This window comes from Heterocephalus glaber, unplaced genomic scaffold, assembly GCF_053883595.1.
Source record: "Heterocephalus glaber isolate CG9 unplaced genomic scaffold, H.glaber_assembly_v1.0 deba00001452, whole genome shotgun sequence".
NCBI lineage: Eukaryota > Metazoa > Chordata > Mammalia > Rodentia > Bathyergidae > Heterocephalus > Heterocephalus glaber.
Window position 1 is genome coordinate 12,245,121 of NW_028258302.1, and position 20,271 is coordinate 12,265,391.

Sequence of the window (20,271 nt, forward strand, 5' to 3'; positions counted from 1 at the left end):
CTGCTGAGGATGAGAACTGAGGGCTGTGACAGGAAGAGATGGCCCTGGTGAGCCACTGGCCCTTCAGAGTGTCACCTCCCCAAGTCTCCAGTGGCTTCATATGGCAAGTGTTGTGCTATGGCCGGTCCTGAGGCCTGGGGAAGGGAAGGTGGTTGCCCAAAGTCACACTCCCACACTCTGAGGCCTGTCTCTGGCTCTCAGGGGCAACAGGGAGCCTCTGGATGTGACAGGACACTGGAACTGGCCAGGGAGCTCCAGGACCCTGACCAGAAGGGGCCCCAAAAGCTGCAGGTCCCTTGATTCTGGATGCAGGCTCCTGGCTGGCTCGCATCACCAACACCTGTGGGGGGACCCCCTCGTTCCAGCTGGGCTTTCACACTGCACTGGCTGCTGTCAGCAGTGAGGACTTCCGCCTCCTCCCCACGAGCCAGAGCAGAGATGACTGAGGCTCTGCCTGTCCTCGCTCTCACAGGCACAGCGAGAGAGACAAGAGCAATCACAGCATCCATGAGGGTGCTGGGACGGGAGGGAGCTGGGTGAAGGCAGGCTTCCTGGTGACTCCTGAGTGGGAACAGGGCTTAGTTAGCCAGGTAGAGGGAGAGGACACCCTCTGCATAGGAATGGGGGCTTGGAGTGGACAGAATGGGGCTCCATGGTTTAAAGAGGGACCCTGGAGTCCTGGGTCCAAACTCCACCCAACAATAGGCCATGCTCTGAGCCTCAGTTTGGTCATCTATAAAATGCGGTAACAAGGACCTCCACAAGATTCTTGAGAAGCAAATGAGTTAAACACAGACACTTAGAATGGAAGGTATGTTCAGTCGGGAGTGTGACACAGCAGAAACCCACACCTCCGTGGCTTGGACAATTTGGGGTATATTTTTCATATATTGTAAGAAATCTAGATATAGGCAGTTACTGGTGTAATTTCATCAGCTTAAGAATGTTAGGGCTGGATCTCTTAATTGCTCCCCATCTTTCCCTCATGCTCTTAAGATAGCTGCTGCTACTCCTGCCAACACATCAGTTCTCAAGGCAGGAAGACAAAAGCCTTCCCAGAAACTACCCTTTCACTCCTTAGCCCCTTTCTTTACCTCTCATCTGTCAGGGTTGGACACAGTGGCCAGCAGCACTAGCTGCAAGAGAGTTTGGGAAACAGGAGTATTTTGCAAGGGAATTCAGAACAACCCACCCAGCAATGGCTTCTACAAACCTTGAATAGCGCTTGCTAAATGCTCAGGTAAAGGCATCTGGTGTTAAGTCCAGGGACCTGGAGCTGAGGGTGCATTTAGGGAAGAGAGCAGCAGAGAGCTGGGTGCAGATCCTGCAGGGTCTTGGCCACCAGCCTTAGGGGTGTGGACATGGCCCCGCAAGCTCTGAGGCCTGGGGGGGATGGTGGGCAGAAGGGCAGCATGATTTCAGACCTCAGTATGCTCCCAGAAGGTAATCAGAGGTTGGGCTTCGCCACTGTGTGGGGGCTGGAGGAAGCGACTGCTCATGGGGCCCTGTACACCTCCTGCTGGAGGATGGCGTCCACTGTGGCCCAGGCAGAGGCTGAAGGGCAATGGTCCTGGTGAACCACCCTGGGGTATGAAGTCGGCAGTGGCCATGGCCAGGCATCTGGACACAGAAATGAGAAGGAAGCCATGGTGGAGGTGGGTGCCCAGGCGGAAGAGCATTTGGGAGCTGAGCACACAAGATGGGTGGAAGACAAGGTATGGGAGTTTGTGGTGCTGGGTTTGCGCTATCTCGGGGGATACATGATCAGAGGGCTCTGAGTTCAGCAGAATGAGGGGGCAGGAGGTGGATGTGTGGGTGGGATGTGGGGTCACCCAGGATCACAGAATTGTGAACCCACTGACAGGACGCGATGCTGACCTGTGCTGGTTTAGCTTTGGGCTTCGGCTTGCCCGGCCACGTATAGGACCTGAGACCCACATAGCACTGCAAGGTGCCTCGAGCTACCTATGTGCGACACTTCACACCCCAGAGGCTGTGGTCCACACGGTGGGTGGACGGATGCTGAGGTGGTGTATGGGAGTCCACTCTGCGGTGGGGAGTGTTGCGCTGTGATTGGGGTGAGTTGACTTCCGGGGAAACCAGGCTCAAGTCCAGCAATGTCTCTAAATTGCAGTGGAATCATTTTAAGTGTCAAGAAAAACCAACTAAAGGAAGTGGGTTGACCTTCCCTCTGGCTGACCTGGGCTCCTTGGGGACAGCAGAGCCTTGGCTGAGGATGGAAGAAGCGGTCCCTGTGGGTGTCTGTGGCCACAGGCTCCTGTCCACCGCTGGTTGGCTGGGCTCCCTGGGTCTAGTGCTCACATTCCAGACTCTCTCTTAGGACCCAGGAGGGAGCCACCCTAATTAGCCACCAAGAGAGACCTGCCTGGGTTCACAGTGTCAGCTGGGGAGCCACAGCTGGAAAAAGAGCCAGATTGCTGTCACCCCAGTGAAGCAGATGACCAGAAGGTATTTGCTGCAGCTTCCTCTTCCTGTGTGCTGGGGTGGGGGTGGGATGCTCCAGGCAGGGACACAGCCTGACCTGTGTCCCAGGGGACGTGGTCTCACCTGTAGTAACTTGTGACCTGGACACCACGGCTGTGTTCAGCCTGGACCTGGACAGGACCACATCCTTGCAACCTTATCTGTGGGTGCAGCCGAGTTGCTTTGACCTTATAGCATTTCTCAGTGATAAGAGTGTGTGCCTAGCAGGCATCGGGGTTCAATCCCTGGAAACAACAAGAAAAAAATCCACAGTGGCCTGCAGTCCCCAAGCCCACAGAGGCTTCTTCTGCATTGCTGAGATGGCATCACGGAGAAGGGTCTGGGGTGCTCCTTCCCAAGGGCCAGGGGCATGAGCTGTGGGAGTGACCACCAAGTACCCAGGCCTTCCCACATGGAAGCAGCCTTCCCCAAACCAAAACAAACACGCTGTGTTCCCTGTCGGTGTCCTGCCCTTCCACCGCCCGATCTGCACCTATATGTACCCCTGAGGCAGGAAGAGTTCCAGGTGACCCTCAGTGACCGGTGTCCTTGTGTAATTTCCTCCCTGTGGGTGTGGGAGAAGGGACAGGACTCCTGTGAGTAGGTCACAGGGTGTAGCACAGGTGACTTTAAGAGAGAAATTAGCCTGGGTGGGCCTGACCAAATCAGGTGACCCCTGCAAAGGGTTGGGGCTCTTCCTGAAGGGGGGATCAAAGCATGAGAGGGGATTGAAGGGATCATCTCATAAGAAGCCTTGGTCCCTTGAGTGGCCCCCAACAAGAGAACAGCAGGGAGGGAGACTCATCCTACAACCTCCAGAACCTGCGTTCTGCCAGCCACCGGGCAACCTGAAAGAAGACCCAAGCCCCAGAAAGGAATCTTGGCCCCAGCTTTGTGGGACACGAAGCAGTGTCTGCCTTCGCTTCGCCCCGACTTCTGGCGCAGGGAGACTGAGGTGATGCATCTGGTGCTGTTTTGAGATGCTGAGTCAGTGGTCATTTCTTACAAAGTAGCAGAACGTGGATGCCCTACCTTTCCCCATGGGGAAGAGGTCTTCTTTTTTCCCTCACTAAACATCTAGTGGCAGCAAGACCAATGTGAATGTCTCATGTCTTGAGCAGCACAGACCAAGGGGTCTGACACGAAAGAGGAAGCAGGGGAAGAGGGGAGCTGGCCAAATCCTCTCTCTTTATGCGGCCTGGAGCTCTGTTCTGAGGTGAAGGGGAAAGCAGCAGGGATTTGGAGATGGGGGGAGAAAAGATCTATCTTTTAGCTGGAGGATTACATTAAATTCGGAGCTCTAATATTTTTTCCTTAAATTGTTTTATTGGTACATTTTAGGTATGCAGTATGTTTACATTTATCATTGAGTGCTTGTTCCTGTACATGATGTATCTTAGTTCTTATTTTTTCTCCATTACCTGTGTGCCCTTCACTCTAACCACCCCCTTCCCTATTTACATAGACTTCGTTTCCATTTTTTTCTTTTCTCATAATTTTTCCTTTCCCTTCTTCCCTTTCCCCTTCCCCTCCCACCACCCTTACCCCTTTGGACCTTTTCTTCCTATTTCAAATTATCAATTATTCATTTTAATCATTTTCACCCTTATTTACACTTTCAGTTTCTCACACTAGAGAAGCTATTCGGTATTTACACGTGTGTCCTGTTTATTTCACTTAAGAGTATGTCATCAATATGCATCCATTTAGCTATAAATGACTCTAGTTTCTCATTCTTTATGGCTGAGTAGTACTCCATTTTATAAAAAAACCCACATCTTCTTTATCCAGTCTCCAGTTGATGGGCACTTGGGCTGTTTCCAAGCTTTAGCTATTACAAACTGTGCTGCTATAAACATGGGTGCACATATATCACTGTGGTATGATTCTTTTAATTCTTTGGGGAAGATACCCAGCAGGGGAATAGCTGGGTCAAATGGGACCAGAACTGAAAAAAATCAGACCCCTCAAATTAAAAGACCCAATTCAAAAATGGGCATCTGAAATGAACAGACATTTCTCAGACAAAGAAGTAAAAGCAGCAAATAATTATATGAAAAAATGTTCAACATCACTGGTCATTCAAGAGATGCAGATGAAAACAACACTGAGATTCCACCTCACCCCAGAAAGAATGGCTGCTATCAAGAAATCAACCAGTAACAAATGCTGGCGGGGGTGTGGGGAGAAAGGAACCCTTTTCCACTGCTGGTGGGAGTGCAGATTGGTGCAACCACTGTGGAAATCAGAATGGAGATACCTCTAATTTTTTTGGTACCAGAATCGAATTTAGGACCTTGAGCTTGCCAGGCGGGTGTGGTGCCACTGAACTAAATCCCCAGCCCACAGAGCTCATATCTTTAAGAGGAAAAGAGAGCAGTTGAAATGATACTGGGAGCAGGTACCAGGGTGCAGAGGGGCTGCTGGCCAAGGGTCCTGAAAGACAGTAGTAGGGAGTGAGGTATTTCTCGTTAAGGAAAAGCTGATGTGGTGGGGTGGGACCATGATCATCAGGTCCTGGCACACTGGGCCCAGCTGAGCTCCGAGCTGGACGGAGCTAAGCAGGGGTGGTGAGCTCGGAGCAGAGGTGGCTCCTCCACCCAGCTGGCCACCCCTTCCCAGACTCCCAGAGCCCTGGGGCTCCATGTGGGGCTGGGGAGCAGGGAGTCAGTTACAGCAGAGCCACCTGGAGGGCTTAGAAATGCTGAGTTGTCTGGGAGTTTGTATCTGTCTTCTGTAAAACCTTAGCCAGACTTTAGCAACAGTCTGAGGGAACAAGAGGCAGCATAAAAAGAGGAGAACTTGCAAACGCGTCTAGGTAAGGATTCTGCCCAGAGCCTGCAGGTCCCAGCTGGCCCGGGGCTTCATCAGCAGGGCCCTGTTCTATCTCCTTCCCCAGAGGCCCCAAACACAGTCTTGTGGTAGACTCTGGAAGTGCAGCAACCTTTTCTGAGCAGCCTCAGCAAGGATGTGGGTGTAGGCAATTCTGGGAAACACAGTGAGTGGAGAGAGGGAGGCAGGGAGGGATGAACTCACGTAGATGGTGCATTTATAAGCAGTCACCTCTGTGCATGACAGAGGCTCACCCCCCCCCCCCCCTTAGGACCCGGGAGACCACACCTGGGAGTGTCCTGGGATGGAGGCAAGAGGCTGGATATTCGTCCTCAGCTCCTAGCCCCGGTTCAGGGTCTCCCTGAGGACGTTCAGTCCACAGCAGCCTAGTCGCTATGTGTCCATGGGAACCTCCTGGTGCAGGCGCAGTGCACTCAGAGGTGGGCTGCAGGGCCACGGGGTGGGCAGCCATGGTGAGCTGAGAATCCCAGGGCCAAACCCACACCTCCCTCCCAGTGCTCACTGCCTCTTCCTGCTCACCACAGCCCCAGGGCGTGGCTGGCTCACTGGCCCCAGAAGGCACTGGAGTAGGTAGCACCTGTGTTTACCGCTTCTCTGAGTGAGTGGGCTGCCTGGCCTGGTTTGGATATACTGGTCTGAATGGTCTGTGAGGTCCCTCAGAGACTGAGAGTCTGAGTTCCACATTCTCCCAGGTAAAACGTGGCACCATTTTGGGGCCCAAACTGACAATGAGCGGTGAACAGTAGGGCATACACCTCGGAGGCTCCTGGTCTCACAGGGTAAGAGCCACTCAATGCATAAGGTCACATAGGGAACCAGCTCTAATTAAGGGAAAAAAGATACTAGCAGAGACTGAGGGGAGTGACTTATCTTATAGCAGGAAAGAGAGGGGGGTTGATGGAGAGAGGCAGGGAAGAAAAGAGGCACAGGGAGACCAGCAATGGCCTGGGAAAGTGGCCAGAATACTGGGAAAGGCTTTAAATGCCCAGCTAAGTCTGAGTTTTGGGGGGACAGGTCTTGTAATGTTGCCCAGGCTGGCCTCGAACTCCTGGGCTCAAGCCATCCTCATACCTCTGCCTCCTAAGCAGCTGGGACTATAGATCTATTCCACTGTGCCAGGCCAAGTCTGAATTCTGATATGGATACAGAGTCCACAGGGAGGATGACAGAGGCTTGCTAAGTACCCACATCCACCCCTGGGCAACCAGAAGCCATACGATGTGTGGTCCTTGCCTGAGAGCTAGGAGCTCTCTCTCTTAACCACATGGCCGGACATGAGGACATGGGACAACTAGGTAGAGATAGTTCAGGAGAAGTTGTACGGAGAGGCTCTTGCTGGCTGCTACATTTCATCATGGGAGAGACATGAAGCCCCAGCAAAGCCACTGGGACTCGGGGTATGTTTGTTTCTGCTGCATCTCCTCTGCTGACTGATGCAAGAAGCCCTGGGAAGAACAATAAATATCTGCACAGTGTTCACTGCATTTCTTCCCACAAGCTGCCTATGACGTTAACTCAGGGACCTGACTTTACAGACTTGAAGCAGAAGAGCAGAAAAGGGAGGGAGGGACTTGGGGGTCCCTGTTGCTGGCAGGTGACAGAGGCCGGGATCAACCCAGCTGTCCAACTGCAAAGTCCTTTCTGAGTCTCAGGACCCCTCCACATTGGGTGTACATGCTGCTGGCAGATGCAGAAGGGGTTTTTCTGCTCTATGGAGAAGTTAAATTTAATTAGTTTGAATGTGCACTGGAATAAACATATGAACTGCACCTCAAACAGGCCATTTCATGGTTATTACTAATTAGGAGGAGGAGAAATTTTTAAAAAGTGAGTTTTCCCAGAGTTAACCGAAGATCTTTATCTTTAATTTAATAAATCATACTAGTACAGGGTTACACGGATACAGCCAGGCCATGCCAAGAATGGCAAGAGACCAAGGAAATAGTTCACCATGGAAGAGGCTTAGACTCCCATCTCAGCAGGGCCAGATGGCCAGGTCTGCTCTGTAGAAGAACGAGGCTGGGAGCACTGGAGCGGGGGTCCTGTGTGCTCCCCAGGAGCCCCTGCCCGGGCCCACAGGCTGTCTGGAATGCTGCCGCTTGCACTGACACTTAAGGCTCTAGGCTTCTGGAAAGCCAAGTGGTACACAGGGCAGGAGCCCCCAGGGTCACCCTAGGGACCCTGAAGCGGCCCCTCCCCGTGCGCACGTTTCCCTCTGGCTAATACTGGACACACTGTTCCCGATTTTGAGTCCTAGGGAAAAATGTCTCACATTTTAAAAGATATATTTATTTTCTCTCCCCAGTGTATATGGGGAACTTCCAGCCCCATTGTGGCCTCGCTGCGGAATGTGACAGCGGCGTTCTCCCTGGAAGCCAGGCCTGGTCCAAAAGCCACCCTGCAGCCTGGAGAGAGAAGGGGCTTGTGTGCCTGCGGCTCCGTCCACAGACCTGCCATTCACAAGGGCTGAAAGCGCAGCTTCATGGGCCCGGCCGCCTCGCAGCCAACAGGGCTTTGTATCTTGTCCTCAGGGAGGGGACACTGGCCGAGACCCCCCTCGTGTTTCTCTCGTCCGCCTTCAGCCAGGCTAGGATTGCCAGTGCTGGCCCCCGAGTGACCTCCGGTGGGTGACAGGAGACTAGGACCCACTTGTCACCAGTTCCTTCTTTTAATTCATCTCTATTTGCTCTGCAGATTCCCAGGGACACAGTGGTGATGGAGACAGGAAAGACCCCTGGGGAAGGAGGGGACACATTTACAACCCAACCCGGGGAAAGTGTGCACCCCAGTCCTGGAGACCCCATGGCGTCTCCTGAGAAGAGAATTAGGTCTCCGAGATGTGGAGGGAAGAGGAGCCATCAGCCCTGAAGCTTTCAGATTTGGGGGAGCCATGAACAGGGGCAAATGAAGATTAAAAAGGGGAGCCCGAGGAAAGGCCCCACACTGTCTTTTCACTAAACACGGCACCCAGGGGAAGGGGGCCTGCACTTCCATGCTTGCCCGCTCCTAACCTGGGTGGACAGCTTCAGCCTAGTCAGCGCCTGTGTCTGGGTCTCAGTTTTCCCATCTGACAAATGGGCTATTACATGCCATTGGCTCTGCTGACCTAACAGGTTTGTTGGGAGAACAAAGGAGACAGGGTGAGTGACTTTGCCATGTGCAAAGGATTGTCATCCTTATTGCTGAAAACTCTGAGAACAACTGGCTGGGTTTGCTTTTCTTTCTTTCTTTTCAGCAATACTGGGGATTGAACTGAGTGCCTTCACACTGAGCTACATCTCAAGCCCTTTTTTGTTTTCTGTGTTAAGACAGGGTCTCACTAAGTTGCTCTGGCTGGGCTAAAGTTTGTGATCTTCCTTCCTTAGCTCCCCACAGTGCTGGGATTACGGGCATCGACAAGCACATTTTATTTGCTTTTGGATTTTTTAAACAGGATCTCACTGTGTAGTTCAGGCTGGTTTTGAACTCACTGTGAAGCCTAGTTGATTCTCCTGCCTCAGCCTCCCGAGCCCTGGGATTGCAGGTGAGTGCCATCACTCTCTCCTTCTTATGAAGCCACCAGCACCCAATCAGGGCTCCCCATGACCTTACCTAATCCTCATCATCTCCTGGAGTCCCCACGTGTGAACACCACAGTCAGGTTCAGCTACTTCCTCACAGAGGGGGTCAAATGTCAACACATGAGTCTTTGGGGGCCACGACACTGCATCCAACCATTGACTTCGCCTTTCTCCATGCCAGAAGAAGAAATGAATGCAGCAGAGGTTTCCAGCTCCTGGGCCAGGCGGAGGGGTACAGCCAGGGGCCTGGGGAGAGAGGTGGGGATGGAGGAGCCAGCAGTGGGGCTGAGCCAGGCCTGGGTCCTTCCCCTGCAGTGACACTTATTAGCCGTGTGACGTCAGGCAGGTCTACCAGGTCTCTGTTCTTCAGCTCCTCTCCCGTGAATGCAGGGAATGACAACGTGGCTCCCAGGTCACCTGAGAAGGCAGGTGCAGGTGTCCCCCCTCATTTCCAGGTGACCCCCTGGGCCCAGAGAGGGGAAGTAACTCACCTGTGGTCACACAGGTGGTGTTAGTGATCCCAGGAGATCTGGGGCCTACAGCTGCTCTTTACCACCTTCCCCGCCACTTGTGCACATTAAGGGCCCAAGTCCGTGTTGGCTACAGTCAGGACCCTGAAGGCTAGTGCTAGGCAGAGGCAGCAGAAGGAAAGTGAGTTCTGGGCAGGTGGCCCCACACGTGCCATGGCCCAGTGGCCTTGGAGGAGAGTCAGGGGGGAACTGGGGAGGAGAGGCAGGGATAGCCAGGCAACAGAAGGGGAGGCATGTGAATGAGGATTTGGGGTTAGACTTGCGGGTGGGGAAGGACGGGTGTGGGGTGAAGGTGCAGGGCAGGCGGGGGCGGGCCACTGCCCTCAAGTGTTGCTGGGTGGCAGCTCCAAGTCTGCACGGGCTCAGCCCCCCCCCGCCCCGAGATTTCCTGAATTCCAGCTGCGGCTTGGTTACTTCTGCAGGCAAAGGAGCCCTTGTGGTTGGAGGGGCCTCTCGAGGGCTGCGCAGGGCGGGCACTCCCTCCCTCCCCAGGCACACACACCTCCATTCAGCCCGGCCCCACCCCTGGCCAGCAAGGTTGATAAGACGGGGACCACTGGCTCCCGCACCCCGCCAGCCACTGCCTGCGCTGCCTGCACCATGAAGGCCCTCTCGGCTGGCCTCGGGTTCTGTGCTCTGCTGCTGCTCCAGGCCCCATGCAGCCTCAGCCTTGTGCCCCAGTCCGGAGGTGAGGAGGCTGTGTGACATGGGGACACTGGGTGAGAGGCCCCGGATGACAGCTTGAAGTGGGCAGATGCTTCCTGGGATCCAGGATCGGGGCAGGGAGCAGGAGGGGCAGCGGGAGCCACAGAGATAGAAGCGCTGACAAGGGTCAGGGGAGGCTGCCCAGGGACCAGGCGCGGCAGGACTCAGACTTCAGAGCTGCAGGTGCTGCAGGCCCAGGCTGAGCTCTCGGCACCCTTCTTCTTCTTTCTTTTGTGGTACTGGGGCTAGAGTCCAGGGCCTTGTGCATCGTAGGCAGGCACCGTACCACTGAGTTATAGGCCCAGCGTCCTCACCCCCACTTTTTTTTTTTTTTGATGCTGGGGATTGAACCCACAGCCTTTGCACTGCAGCCCTGTTTACAATTTTTATTTTGAGACAAGGTCTCGCTAAGTTGCCCAGGCTGGGCTGAACTTCCGGTCCTCCTGCCTCAGCCTCTAGAGTGCTGGGATTCTGGGTGTGCAGCACTACACCTGGCTGTCCTTGGTCTTTGATGAGCGTGGATCTGGGGGACAAGAGTTGCCCCACCCGTCAGCCCTTCCCTGCACCTCCATGCTCCTCCCAGTGCATGTTGCAGCCTCCCTGAGTCTGCAGCGACAGTGGGCCATGGGGGTGACTTGGGGTGAACCTGGCCAGGCTGTCAAGGTAGCCACCAGGAATTCCTGCTTCTGGCTCTGCCTGGGAGACTCGAGCTTGCTGGGTCCACGAAGCTGGGGGGAATGGCCTCCACTCTGCCGATTCATCTGATGCCCATGTTGATGGGCACCACAGGGGCCCCCAAGGCTGTGCCCACCACTCCCCCCAGCCACCTGCCCAGCCTGGAGGACAGGTGTCCTGCTCTCCAGCAGCAGGGCTGGGCGGAAACATGAAAAGTGTGTTTTGAAGGCCGTCCCCACCCTCATGGGCTGGCCACCTCTGTGCCCTCCTGCTCATCCTCAGAGGATCCTGTCAGGGAGGGGTGGTCAGCCCACTGTACAGAAGAGCAAACTGAGGCTCAGGAGGGAAGCCAGGTGCCCAAGGCTGCCCTGGACACTGTCTTCCCACAAGCCAAGCTGTGGCCTTTGCAAGCCCCTGGTGGTGCTTACACACTGACCATGGACCCAGCTGGCCGCTGAGGCCCAGTCTGCTCTCTGAGGACTCAGCAGCTGTGCCCTCGGACCTCAGGCCCACTCTTTGTCTTCTTCCCCTCCCCCTCCCAGGGCACCTCTGTCGGACACGGCCCACGGACCTGGTGTTTGTTGTTGACAGCTCGCGCAGCGTGCAGCCCATGGAGTTTGAGAAGGTGAAGATGTTCCTGTCTCAGGTCATCGAGTCGCTGGACGTGGGGCCCAACGCCACCCGGGTGGGGTTGGTCAACTATGCCAGCTCCGTGAAGCAGGAGTTCCCACTGCGTGCCCACGGCTCCAAGGCTGCATTGCTGCAGGCCGTGGGCCGCATCCAGCCGCTGTCCACAGGCACCATGACTGGCCTGGCCCTACAGTTCGCCATCACCAGGGCCTTCAGTGACACCGAGGGCGGTCGCACCAGGTCCCCTGACATCAGCAAGGTGTGTGTGCCGGCCCTGAGAAGGGGCCCTAGCTGCGTTTCACTTTATGCTCACATCTCTGTGCTGAGGCCACTCCAGAGCCAGGGAAACTGAGGGCCCAGCGGGAGGTCAGCAGGCAAAAGTCCCCAGCCAGGGGTGGCACATCTGGGTTGAGACCTGCCTTGTCCTCGGAGCCCTGGAGCCCCACTGGGTGAGCTTGCAGACATCTCCTTTCTGCTGACCTTGGCCCCGTGGTTGGTCCAAGTCCTTGGAGGTAGAGTAGGGCAGGCAGGTGCTTATGTGATGGGGAGGGTGGACACCCTGCCCTCCGCCATCTGGGTTCAGGCCACTCCCCCACACTGCCACTGAGTGCCTTACTGCATCCCACCGGGCCTCGGTTTCCCCATCTATGAAACACCTGGTCAGAGTGCTGATCTGAGGGCCACGGGCACTGCACCGTGGGCTCAGAGTAGGTGTGACACCCAGCAGGCCCTTGGTGTATCAGTCCAGGTTAACTTCATCCCCTGAGCACTGGGCTCAGGAAAGCACAGCACAAGCCCCTTGCTGCCCAGTAGCGGAGGCTCCAGGAGTCCTCTGGTTTTGCACCCATGCGGGCACTGTTTCAGGGCTCAGCACAGGGCCTTTGAGGCCAGCTCCGAGCCTTCCCACAGCTTCCAGCACCTCCCCATTGCAGGAGTCCCCCTTACCTGCCCAGGGCCCCATGAAAGGGGTGGGGTGCTCCCTTTTACCCTTCTCTGTACACCATCTCTAGCATACAGACCAGTGACAGTCCTGCTCGGAGGGGGTGTCCCTGTTTCACTGATGGGGAAACTGAGGCACAGGGCACTGAAGCAACTTGCCCAACTACTCAGTGGTAGAAGCGCTCTAACAGCGCAGACACAACCCCAGCCATCTCAGCCCACCAAGGAAAGGGCACAGCAGCCAACCTGCCAGTCTCCCGTCGTGGGGCCACTTGGATCCCACACCAGGTGCTGTGGCTGAGCCCGGCGGTCATGGCCCGGAGGTTGTGTTGACTGTGAAGGTGATGGCAGTGACCCCTGCAGCCAGCCACACATTTCCAGGGCTCACCAATGGCCTAAGGCGGGTGAGGGAGGAGGGCACTCCCCGGCAGGGAACGCAGAGAGGAGGTGCTCAGCCCGGATGCCCCTGCACACAGATCCGAGGTGGAGGGACACTCTCAAAGCTGGAGTGCAGCTCGAAGAGACAGCCAGCCTCTGGCATGGAGCAGTCACAGCTAGGTGGTGCCAGGAGCCCCGGTGCTCAGCAGGGAGGAGCCTGCCGGTAATCCCTCCCCGGGAGCCCAGGGTAATGGCACTGGTACAATGAGCCGTCGCACTTGACAAACCACACACCCTTTGCACACACCCTTTGTACAGATGGAGAAACTGAAGCTCTGGAAGGTGGAGGTGCGTTTCTCCCCCAGCCTGTCATAACCACTCTACCACAGAGCACCAGGACAGGGCTCAGGCCAGGACCCAAGGGCAGGGCCCAGGAGTCAGCAGCAGAGGAGCAGGGGGCCAGCTCCAGCTGGGCAGAGTATGGTGGACCCTGGCCAGGCCAGAGGAGTGTGTGTGTGTGTGTGTGTGTGTGTGCGCGCGCCCGCAGCGCAGACAGATTCTTCCCCTCTCTGGGAGTGGAGGAATAAAGGGGCGGCATCTTCCCTCCTTGGGTTGGTTCCTTGTGGGATTGGCACTTCCTCCCGGGGCACAGAAATGGACACCAGCCTGGAGGCAGTGCCCCATTTGTTATCCTCGGCTCCCATCTGGTGGTCACATTGCAGAATGCATGGCGTTGGCGCCCTTGCTTGGCCGCAGCGGAGGAACTGGGCCTCGCAGCTTGGCCATTCTGTCCACGCTGAGCCTTGGGCGCAGAGCTGCGTGCAGAGCTGAGGGGCTCGGTCCGGCTGGGCGTGGCTCTCGGCAGCTCGGGGTCCTAGCACTCCCTAGTCCCAGGGAAAGCAGTACCTACGTCAGTGAGCAGGCAGATCGCCGGAGAGGCCTCAGTTTGATGGGGAGGCGTGACTTTTCCGTGACCTCAGGCTGGGAAGAGGTGTCCAGGCCTTAGTCGGATGAGACCACCCAAGCCAGTCTCCTCACTGGGATCAAACCCGGAGTGGCCCTGGGCTGGCAGCTCTGGCTTCTCCTTCTCTTCCGTCAAGGCCCGTGGGCTTCCCGCTGGACCCACGCAGGGAGGGGAGGGCTGGTCCTCACAGGGCCCCGTGTGTCACAGGTGGTCATCGTGGTGACCGACGGGAGGCCCCAGGACAGTGTGAGGGAAGTATCTGTGCGGGCTCGGGCCAGCGGCATCGAGCTGTTCGCCATTGGAGTGGGCCGCGTGGACAAGGCCACGCTGCGGCAGATAGCCAGCGAGCCGCAGGACGAGCACGTGGACTACGTGGAGAGCTACAGCGTCATCGAGAAGCTGTCCAAGAAGTTCCAGGAGGCCTTCTGCGGTGCGTGGGGCGGGGCCAGCCTCGGGGCGGGACCGAGGTGGGCGGGGCCAGGGTGGGATCCTCCCACTTGTGCAGTGCGTCTGAGGGCAGGACCTTACCGTGAGGGTGAAAGAGGTAAGGCAGGGTGTAATGCTCCATGCATAGTGATTAACACCTTCTTACCGATGCAGTTCTATATGCTGTGTGCATTGTGGGGTGCAGCAGTGAACAGAACAGAGTCAGGGGCCTTTTCCTGCGGCCTTTACCCTTTTGATCACTGGCATTGTCACCTTCTTCAGGGAGCTTGCTCCTGATGCAGTGGTTCCTGCCCTGGGTTGAGACTTCATCTGGTGTGTGTGGGGTCTCAGTTCCCCCGAGTGGGTGAAGAGCCCTGGTCTCCATGATCAGGGAGGGAGATATCCAGAGACTTCTCCCTGTGAGATCTGAGCCTCCTCCTTGTCCCCCAGTGGTGTCAGACTTGTGTGCCACGGGGGACCACGACTGTGAGCAGGTGTGCCTCAGCTCGCCAGGCTCCTACACCTGTGCCTGCCACGAGGGCTTCACCCTGAATAGCGACGGCAAGACCTGCAATGGTCAGTGGGCTGGACAGGGGTGAGGCCTGGGGAGGTTAGGAGGGGAGGCGGTGGGGCCGGGCTTCCCTGCAGGGAGCTTTTCCAAGCCTCTCGGCACTTGGCTTCAGGCCCAGTCTTCAAAGTACACAGTGTGGTGTCCTGACTTGTGTCCCTCTCTGGATCACACTGGCTGGCAGATTTAGGGTGGAGAAAGAGTCACACAGTCTTGAGCTCAAATCTCGGAGCCACTGTCCCTGGGCAGTGTGATTTGTCAGCTGTTCCAGTGCTGTAAGGTGGGGCTGGTAGTGCTGACTTTAGGGAGGGGCTCCGAGTACAAAAGCAGGTGGTCCCTAGCCCAGAGAGTGTGTGTGGCAGGTGCCCAGCCACGCCCGGGATCGATGACTGAGTCCTAAGCTCATCTCTGTGCCTCTGTGCCCTCCACAGTCTGCAGGGGCAGCAGTGGCAGCTCAGCCACTGACCTGGTTTTCCTCATCGATGGATCCAAGAGCGTGCGGCCAGAGAACTTCGAGCTGGTGAAGAAATTCATCAGCCAGATCGTGGACACGCTGGACGTGTCAGACAGGCTGGCCCAGGTGGGGCTGGTGCAGTACTCGAGCTCTGTGCGCCAGGAGTTCCCGCTGGGCCGCTTCCACACAAAGAAGGACATCAAGGCAGCTGTGCGGAACATGTCCTACATGGAGAAGGGAACCATGACTGGGGCTGCCCTCAAGTATCTCATCGACAACTCCTTCACGGTGACCAGCGGTGCCAGGCCCGGTGCCCAGAAGGTGGGCATTGTCTTCACGGACGGCCGGAGCCAGGACTACATCAATGATGCTGCCAGGAAGGCCAAGGATCTCGGTAGGTGCTGCCTGCCTGCACCCGGACACACTGACAGCAAGGGCCGCGCACTGTTTACCCGGGTGCCTTCGGATTAGTGCCCTAAACCCAGCTAACTTTAAATGGAAAGGGACTTGTTGGCCAGATCTCTTATACTGATGATAGAGTGGAGGCTGCACAAGAGTGAATGGCTTGTCTTGAGGGTCCTTCTGTAAGTGAGATTTGAAACTTTTCCATCTGAACATTTGTCGTAAGAACACCCCAGCTGTTGGAGGGCAACCTCACTCAGGGACAGGCCTGACAGACAGTTTTATCACATATTAAATGAGGAAAATAAGAACCACTAGATGAGTAGCTGTGAGGATTAAATGGGGCTCCCATTACAGGGTCTGACACATAGTAGAACCTCAGTAAATGGTTTTCTCCTTCGTCTTGTTCCAGGCATTGAGCCTGTAATTCCAGCAGCTGCCACCAGGAGGTGTCTGGTGTTGGCTGCCAGGCAGTCCCTGGGAGGCTCAGCTGTCCGGGCAGCAGTCTTCCTGTCTCCTTACTCTGGCAGGCTTTAAGATGTTTGCTGTGGGTGTGGGCAACGCCGTAGAGGACGAGCTGAGGGAAATCGCCTCAGAGCCCGTGGCAGAGCACTACTTCTACACGGCTGACTTCAAGACCATCAACCAGATTGGCATGAAGTTGCAGAAGAAAATCTGTGTGGGTGAGTGAGGCTGGGGCACCCATGGGAGGGCAGGCAGGGCTTCAGTGTGAGTGTGGGTTGCAGCCATCCCCGAACTGGGGGTGGGTGGGGAGGGCAGGGGCGGATTGACTGCAAATGCTGGCAGCACCAGGAGGTGGGCTGGATGGGACAACTTCTGCTCCTAGGAGGCATACATGAAGTGCGCTTCTCACGGATGGCACTGTTCTCAGTCCTCTCCAAATACGACATCACCTCTCTTGCTCGGAAGGAAGATCACGGCCCCCATTTTATAGACAGGAAAACCAAGGGAGCCCAGGGTGGGAGCAGCACAACTGTTAGTATCTGGGGAGCCAGGATGGAACCCGCCATGTCCCCTGTCCTCTGTGGTGCCCTGGCCAGCTGGTCCAGGTGGAAAGCCCCTGGGCTCCACAGCCAGCATGCCTGGGTTTGCATCCTGGCTCCCGCACTGAAGGCCACAGCTAGTTGTTTCAGTCTTGGATTCCTCACGTGTGAAATGGGACTAAACCCGGAGGGGTGGTGTGAGGAGTCACTGAGGTGACACAGAGGCCCTGAGCAGTGCCCAGCACTTAGTAGGTGCTCAGCACAGGAGCTGGTACTGTAGTTCCTTATCTGGGCTCCCAGGATCCAGGAAGACATCCAGGGTCGCCCCTCTGTCATTCCCAGGAATGCCGTCTTTCAGCTGTCCTATTTCTGTCCTCTGCCTTCCCAGATATCGTAGCCCCTCATCCCCTAGGTCTTCCTAGTGCTGGCCCTGGGCAGTGACTCTTTTGCCCACCCCGGCAGCCACTCAACAACTTCCTGCTCTTTCCCCACTTCCTGTCTACTGCAGAGGAAGACCCATGTGCCTGCGAGTCCATTGTGAAATTCCAGGCCAAAGTGGAGGGGCTGCTGGAGGCCCTGACCAGGAAACATATCCTTTTCCAGAGGCCAGGGTGGGAGTGCAGGAGGAGCAAGGGGGCTTGGGCACTGTGGGGCATCGGGAGGGAGGCCTGGCCCCAGAGGGGTCGGGTCAGGGCAGGATCCTCCTCGCCTGGGACCTGATAAAGGAGGCCTGGGTTCTGCCAGATAGGTGGGCATCACCCTTGGTGCAGTGTCAATGAAGAAATTCTCAGAGGGTGCACAGAGAAACTGAGGCAGGACCAAACTCTAGAGACGATGCACACAGAATCCTGGACATGCTCAGGAAATGTGCCCTGTGGACTTCGAATTTCTCAGGCTCAGTGTGACAATCATCAGCCCCATTTAGAGACGTCCTGGGCCCTGAACACCTCGTAGGTTCAGCCAGGACTAGGTGGGGACCCGCAGGGCTAAGCCAGCCACTGGGCATATTGGCACCCCAGGGCTCAGTGGGTACCCAGGGCTCATGATAACCAGTTGTGGCTTTGGAAAGCAGCATTTTGAGCAGGGTGAAGGGATGAGTTTCGACAGTGGGGAAGACAGGTGGGTAGGGGTGGGAGAAAGCTGTGGAAGAGGGGCTGGGAGGGAACAGGAAGTGGGATGCCTCTCCTTAACTCAGCCTCACTTGAAGCTGTGAGTAAGCGGCTGGCCATCCTGGAGAACAGAATCATCTAAGGCTGCCTGTCTCCACCTCAAGTGTGGCTCAGAGTTCCACATGTGTCCCTGGAGCCCCAGTTTAGTCTAGCTTTGTCATTTTAGCTGGGGGCTACAGAGGGGTCTGGTGCTGGAGCCACCCCGGGACTCCCCAGCCTCTGCCATTCTGTGGCTGGAGCAGGAGGGCGTGTCTGCGTGTGTCGTCAGGAGTGTGTGGTGCGTTGGGGGTGTGTGTGTCTGTGAGCAGGAATGCGTGTGCAGCAGTGAGAACATAGGGATGACTGGGAGAGAGATTGTTTGCATTTTTGTCTAACCAGAAGCTTAATATATTCCATTTTTTTTAGTTGACTCTTTCTTGACTTGGAGTACTGTGAATCTCTTTTCTGATTTCTCTGTTCCCTGATGAAGACCAATTAAATGTGATTTAATTTAAGCACTGAATGGGGCTAGAGGCAGTGTGGTTATCGGGGGCGGGGGCAGGAGAATGGATTGAGGAGGTGACGGAGTGATGGTCATCAGAGGGATGGTAACAGAGGTGCCGATGGTGGTGACAGTGTCCACACCCAAACCAGATCAAGTCTGTCCTGCCTTTTCAACTACAAACTCCTTTGTGTGTTTGCACCTCGTCCTCCCAATAAGTGCACCCAGAACACACCTGCACCATCCTTGTTTTACAAATGGGGAGGCTGAGTGTCTGATGAGTGACTGCCCAGCAGCAGGTCACTGGGAGAGGCAGGCCTTGAATCAGGGACTGAAAGGCAAAGGCACCAGATCAGACTCCTCCATTCACACATTTACTTATTCAGTCAGGCGTCAAATGCTTGCAGAGCACACCCAGGCAGAGAGCAGGCAGAGAGGAGGTTGGGGCGGAGAGAGAGAGGCCTTGCCCTTAGGAACACACAGTGGGACAAGAGGCTCATGCCGCCCTCACCCAGCTGGGGAGGAGAATGTGCCTGGGTGGTATCCAGGCTCTGCACCTCCTCTGGAGTCGGGGAGCCCACAGGGAGAGGGGATGTGAGTGTGGGTGTAAGCAAGATGATGGAGAGGGCCCCGAGTCTGGGCTGGCCGGGGTCCCTGCCCTCCTATCACACCCCATGGAGCCCCCTGTTTGCTGGTGCATTGCAGGCTTCAGCCCAAAGACAGGGCAGAGCAGCCCCGCCACCGCAGGGACTGCACAGGGAGAGGCCGGGAGCCCAGCTTCCCTGCCCCACCCCACCTGGGGTCTGCCTGCCACCTTCCCCTGCTGCCTTCCTTGGGAGCAGTACACTTATGCATCTCCATCCTTTGCCTCTCAGAGAGGGAGCTTTTGTGATTTTCTGAACTCATTCTTGTTTAATGGAGCGTTTTTAGTGTTACTACTGGATTCACACTCGAGAGCGTGTAAAAGGTTTTTACAAGAAGCTCAGACCTTTCCAAAAGCTCTTCCTTGGAGGCAGTTTAAGGAGGCAGAAAAACAATAGTAACAGCACTCCAGAGCCACATCAATCCAACAGCAGGAGCACGTCCCCTTGACACAGCCACTGCAGGCCTGGGACTCCACCACCACCTTGCACAGTGCTCACCAAGCCCTCTCACTGTGCCAGGTCCTGGGTTAGGGGCATTTCTGCTGTCTTAGGAGGCTCCTTGTCACAGTATCCAGGTGGTCACTGCTCAGACCATGCTTCCTTTCTTCTGAGACTCTCCCCTCCCCTCTCCATCCGCAGAGGCAGAGAGCAGCAAAGTCAGTGCTGTGTAACTATGGTTCTTGGCCTCCGCTGATTGGCCAGTAGGTGGACACCTGACCCAAGTTGGACCAATCAGCATCCTTCTCTTGGAACATGGACCTGGGAACCTTAGTTACCTGACTGGTGGTACAGGAACTGGGAAGGTCTCCATCTTTTTCCAGGCACCCTAAAAGGCAAAGGTGGAAGGCCCCCTCTGGAGAGAGAAAAACAGCATTTGCTGGGCTGTTGATGGCTTTCCAGTCCTAAGATGTTTCATTTAGCTGTTGTAGTGTAATACACAGTCCCCACACTTAGTGGCTCAGAACAGCCATCTTTTATTGACATTCAGTGGTCGATGGGGCTCAGCTGGTGGCTCTTCTGTTGCTGGTGGGCTTGGCTGGTGCTGTAGTCACCTGGGTCACATCTGTCTGGCGGCTTGGTAGAGACGACTGGAAGACTGGGGTTTTCTATTTCTGCATGTAGCCTCAGGGCCTTACCTTCTCCACATGGGCTCTGTAGCAGGGGAAATGCACTTCTCATGTGGGAACTCAGGGCTTCCAAAAGCTTCCTAGGATGGAGGCCCCAAATTGGCATATTTGCTTCCACCGCATTTGATTGGTCAAAGCCATTGCAGGCCAGCCCAAATTCAAGGACCAGGAGATAATGTCAGTTCTCCATAGGAGGAGAGTGACAAAGAATTAGGTCATTCATTGGTCTCCTTGGTGGAGTTGTCTGTATTCTTTGACCAGAGACACTTTATGTAGTA

General features: G+C 55.9%; 1 protein-coding gene across 1 annotated transcript; it reads left to right on the forward strand.

Moving 5' to 3' along the window:
* Positions 1-9,701: 9,701 nt before the first annotated feature.
* Positions 9,702-18,239, forward strand: Matn1 (matrilin 1). The gene is made up of 8 exons (XM_087215428.1): positions 9,702-10,115; positions 11,350-11,696; positions 13,926-14,148; positions 14,595-14,720; positions 15,144-15,560; positions 16,099-16,251; positions 17,081-17,161; positions 17,774-18,239. Exons 1-8 carry the CDS (start codon positions 10,028-10,030, stop codon positions 17,821-17,823), a joined length of 1,485 nt encoding a protein of 494 aa, XP_087071554.1. The 5' UTR covers positions 9,702-10,027; the 3' UTR covers positions 17,824-18,239.
* Positions 18,240-20,271: the final 2,032 nt, after the last annotated feature.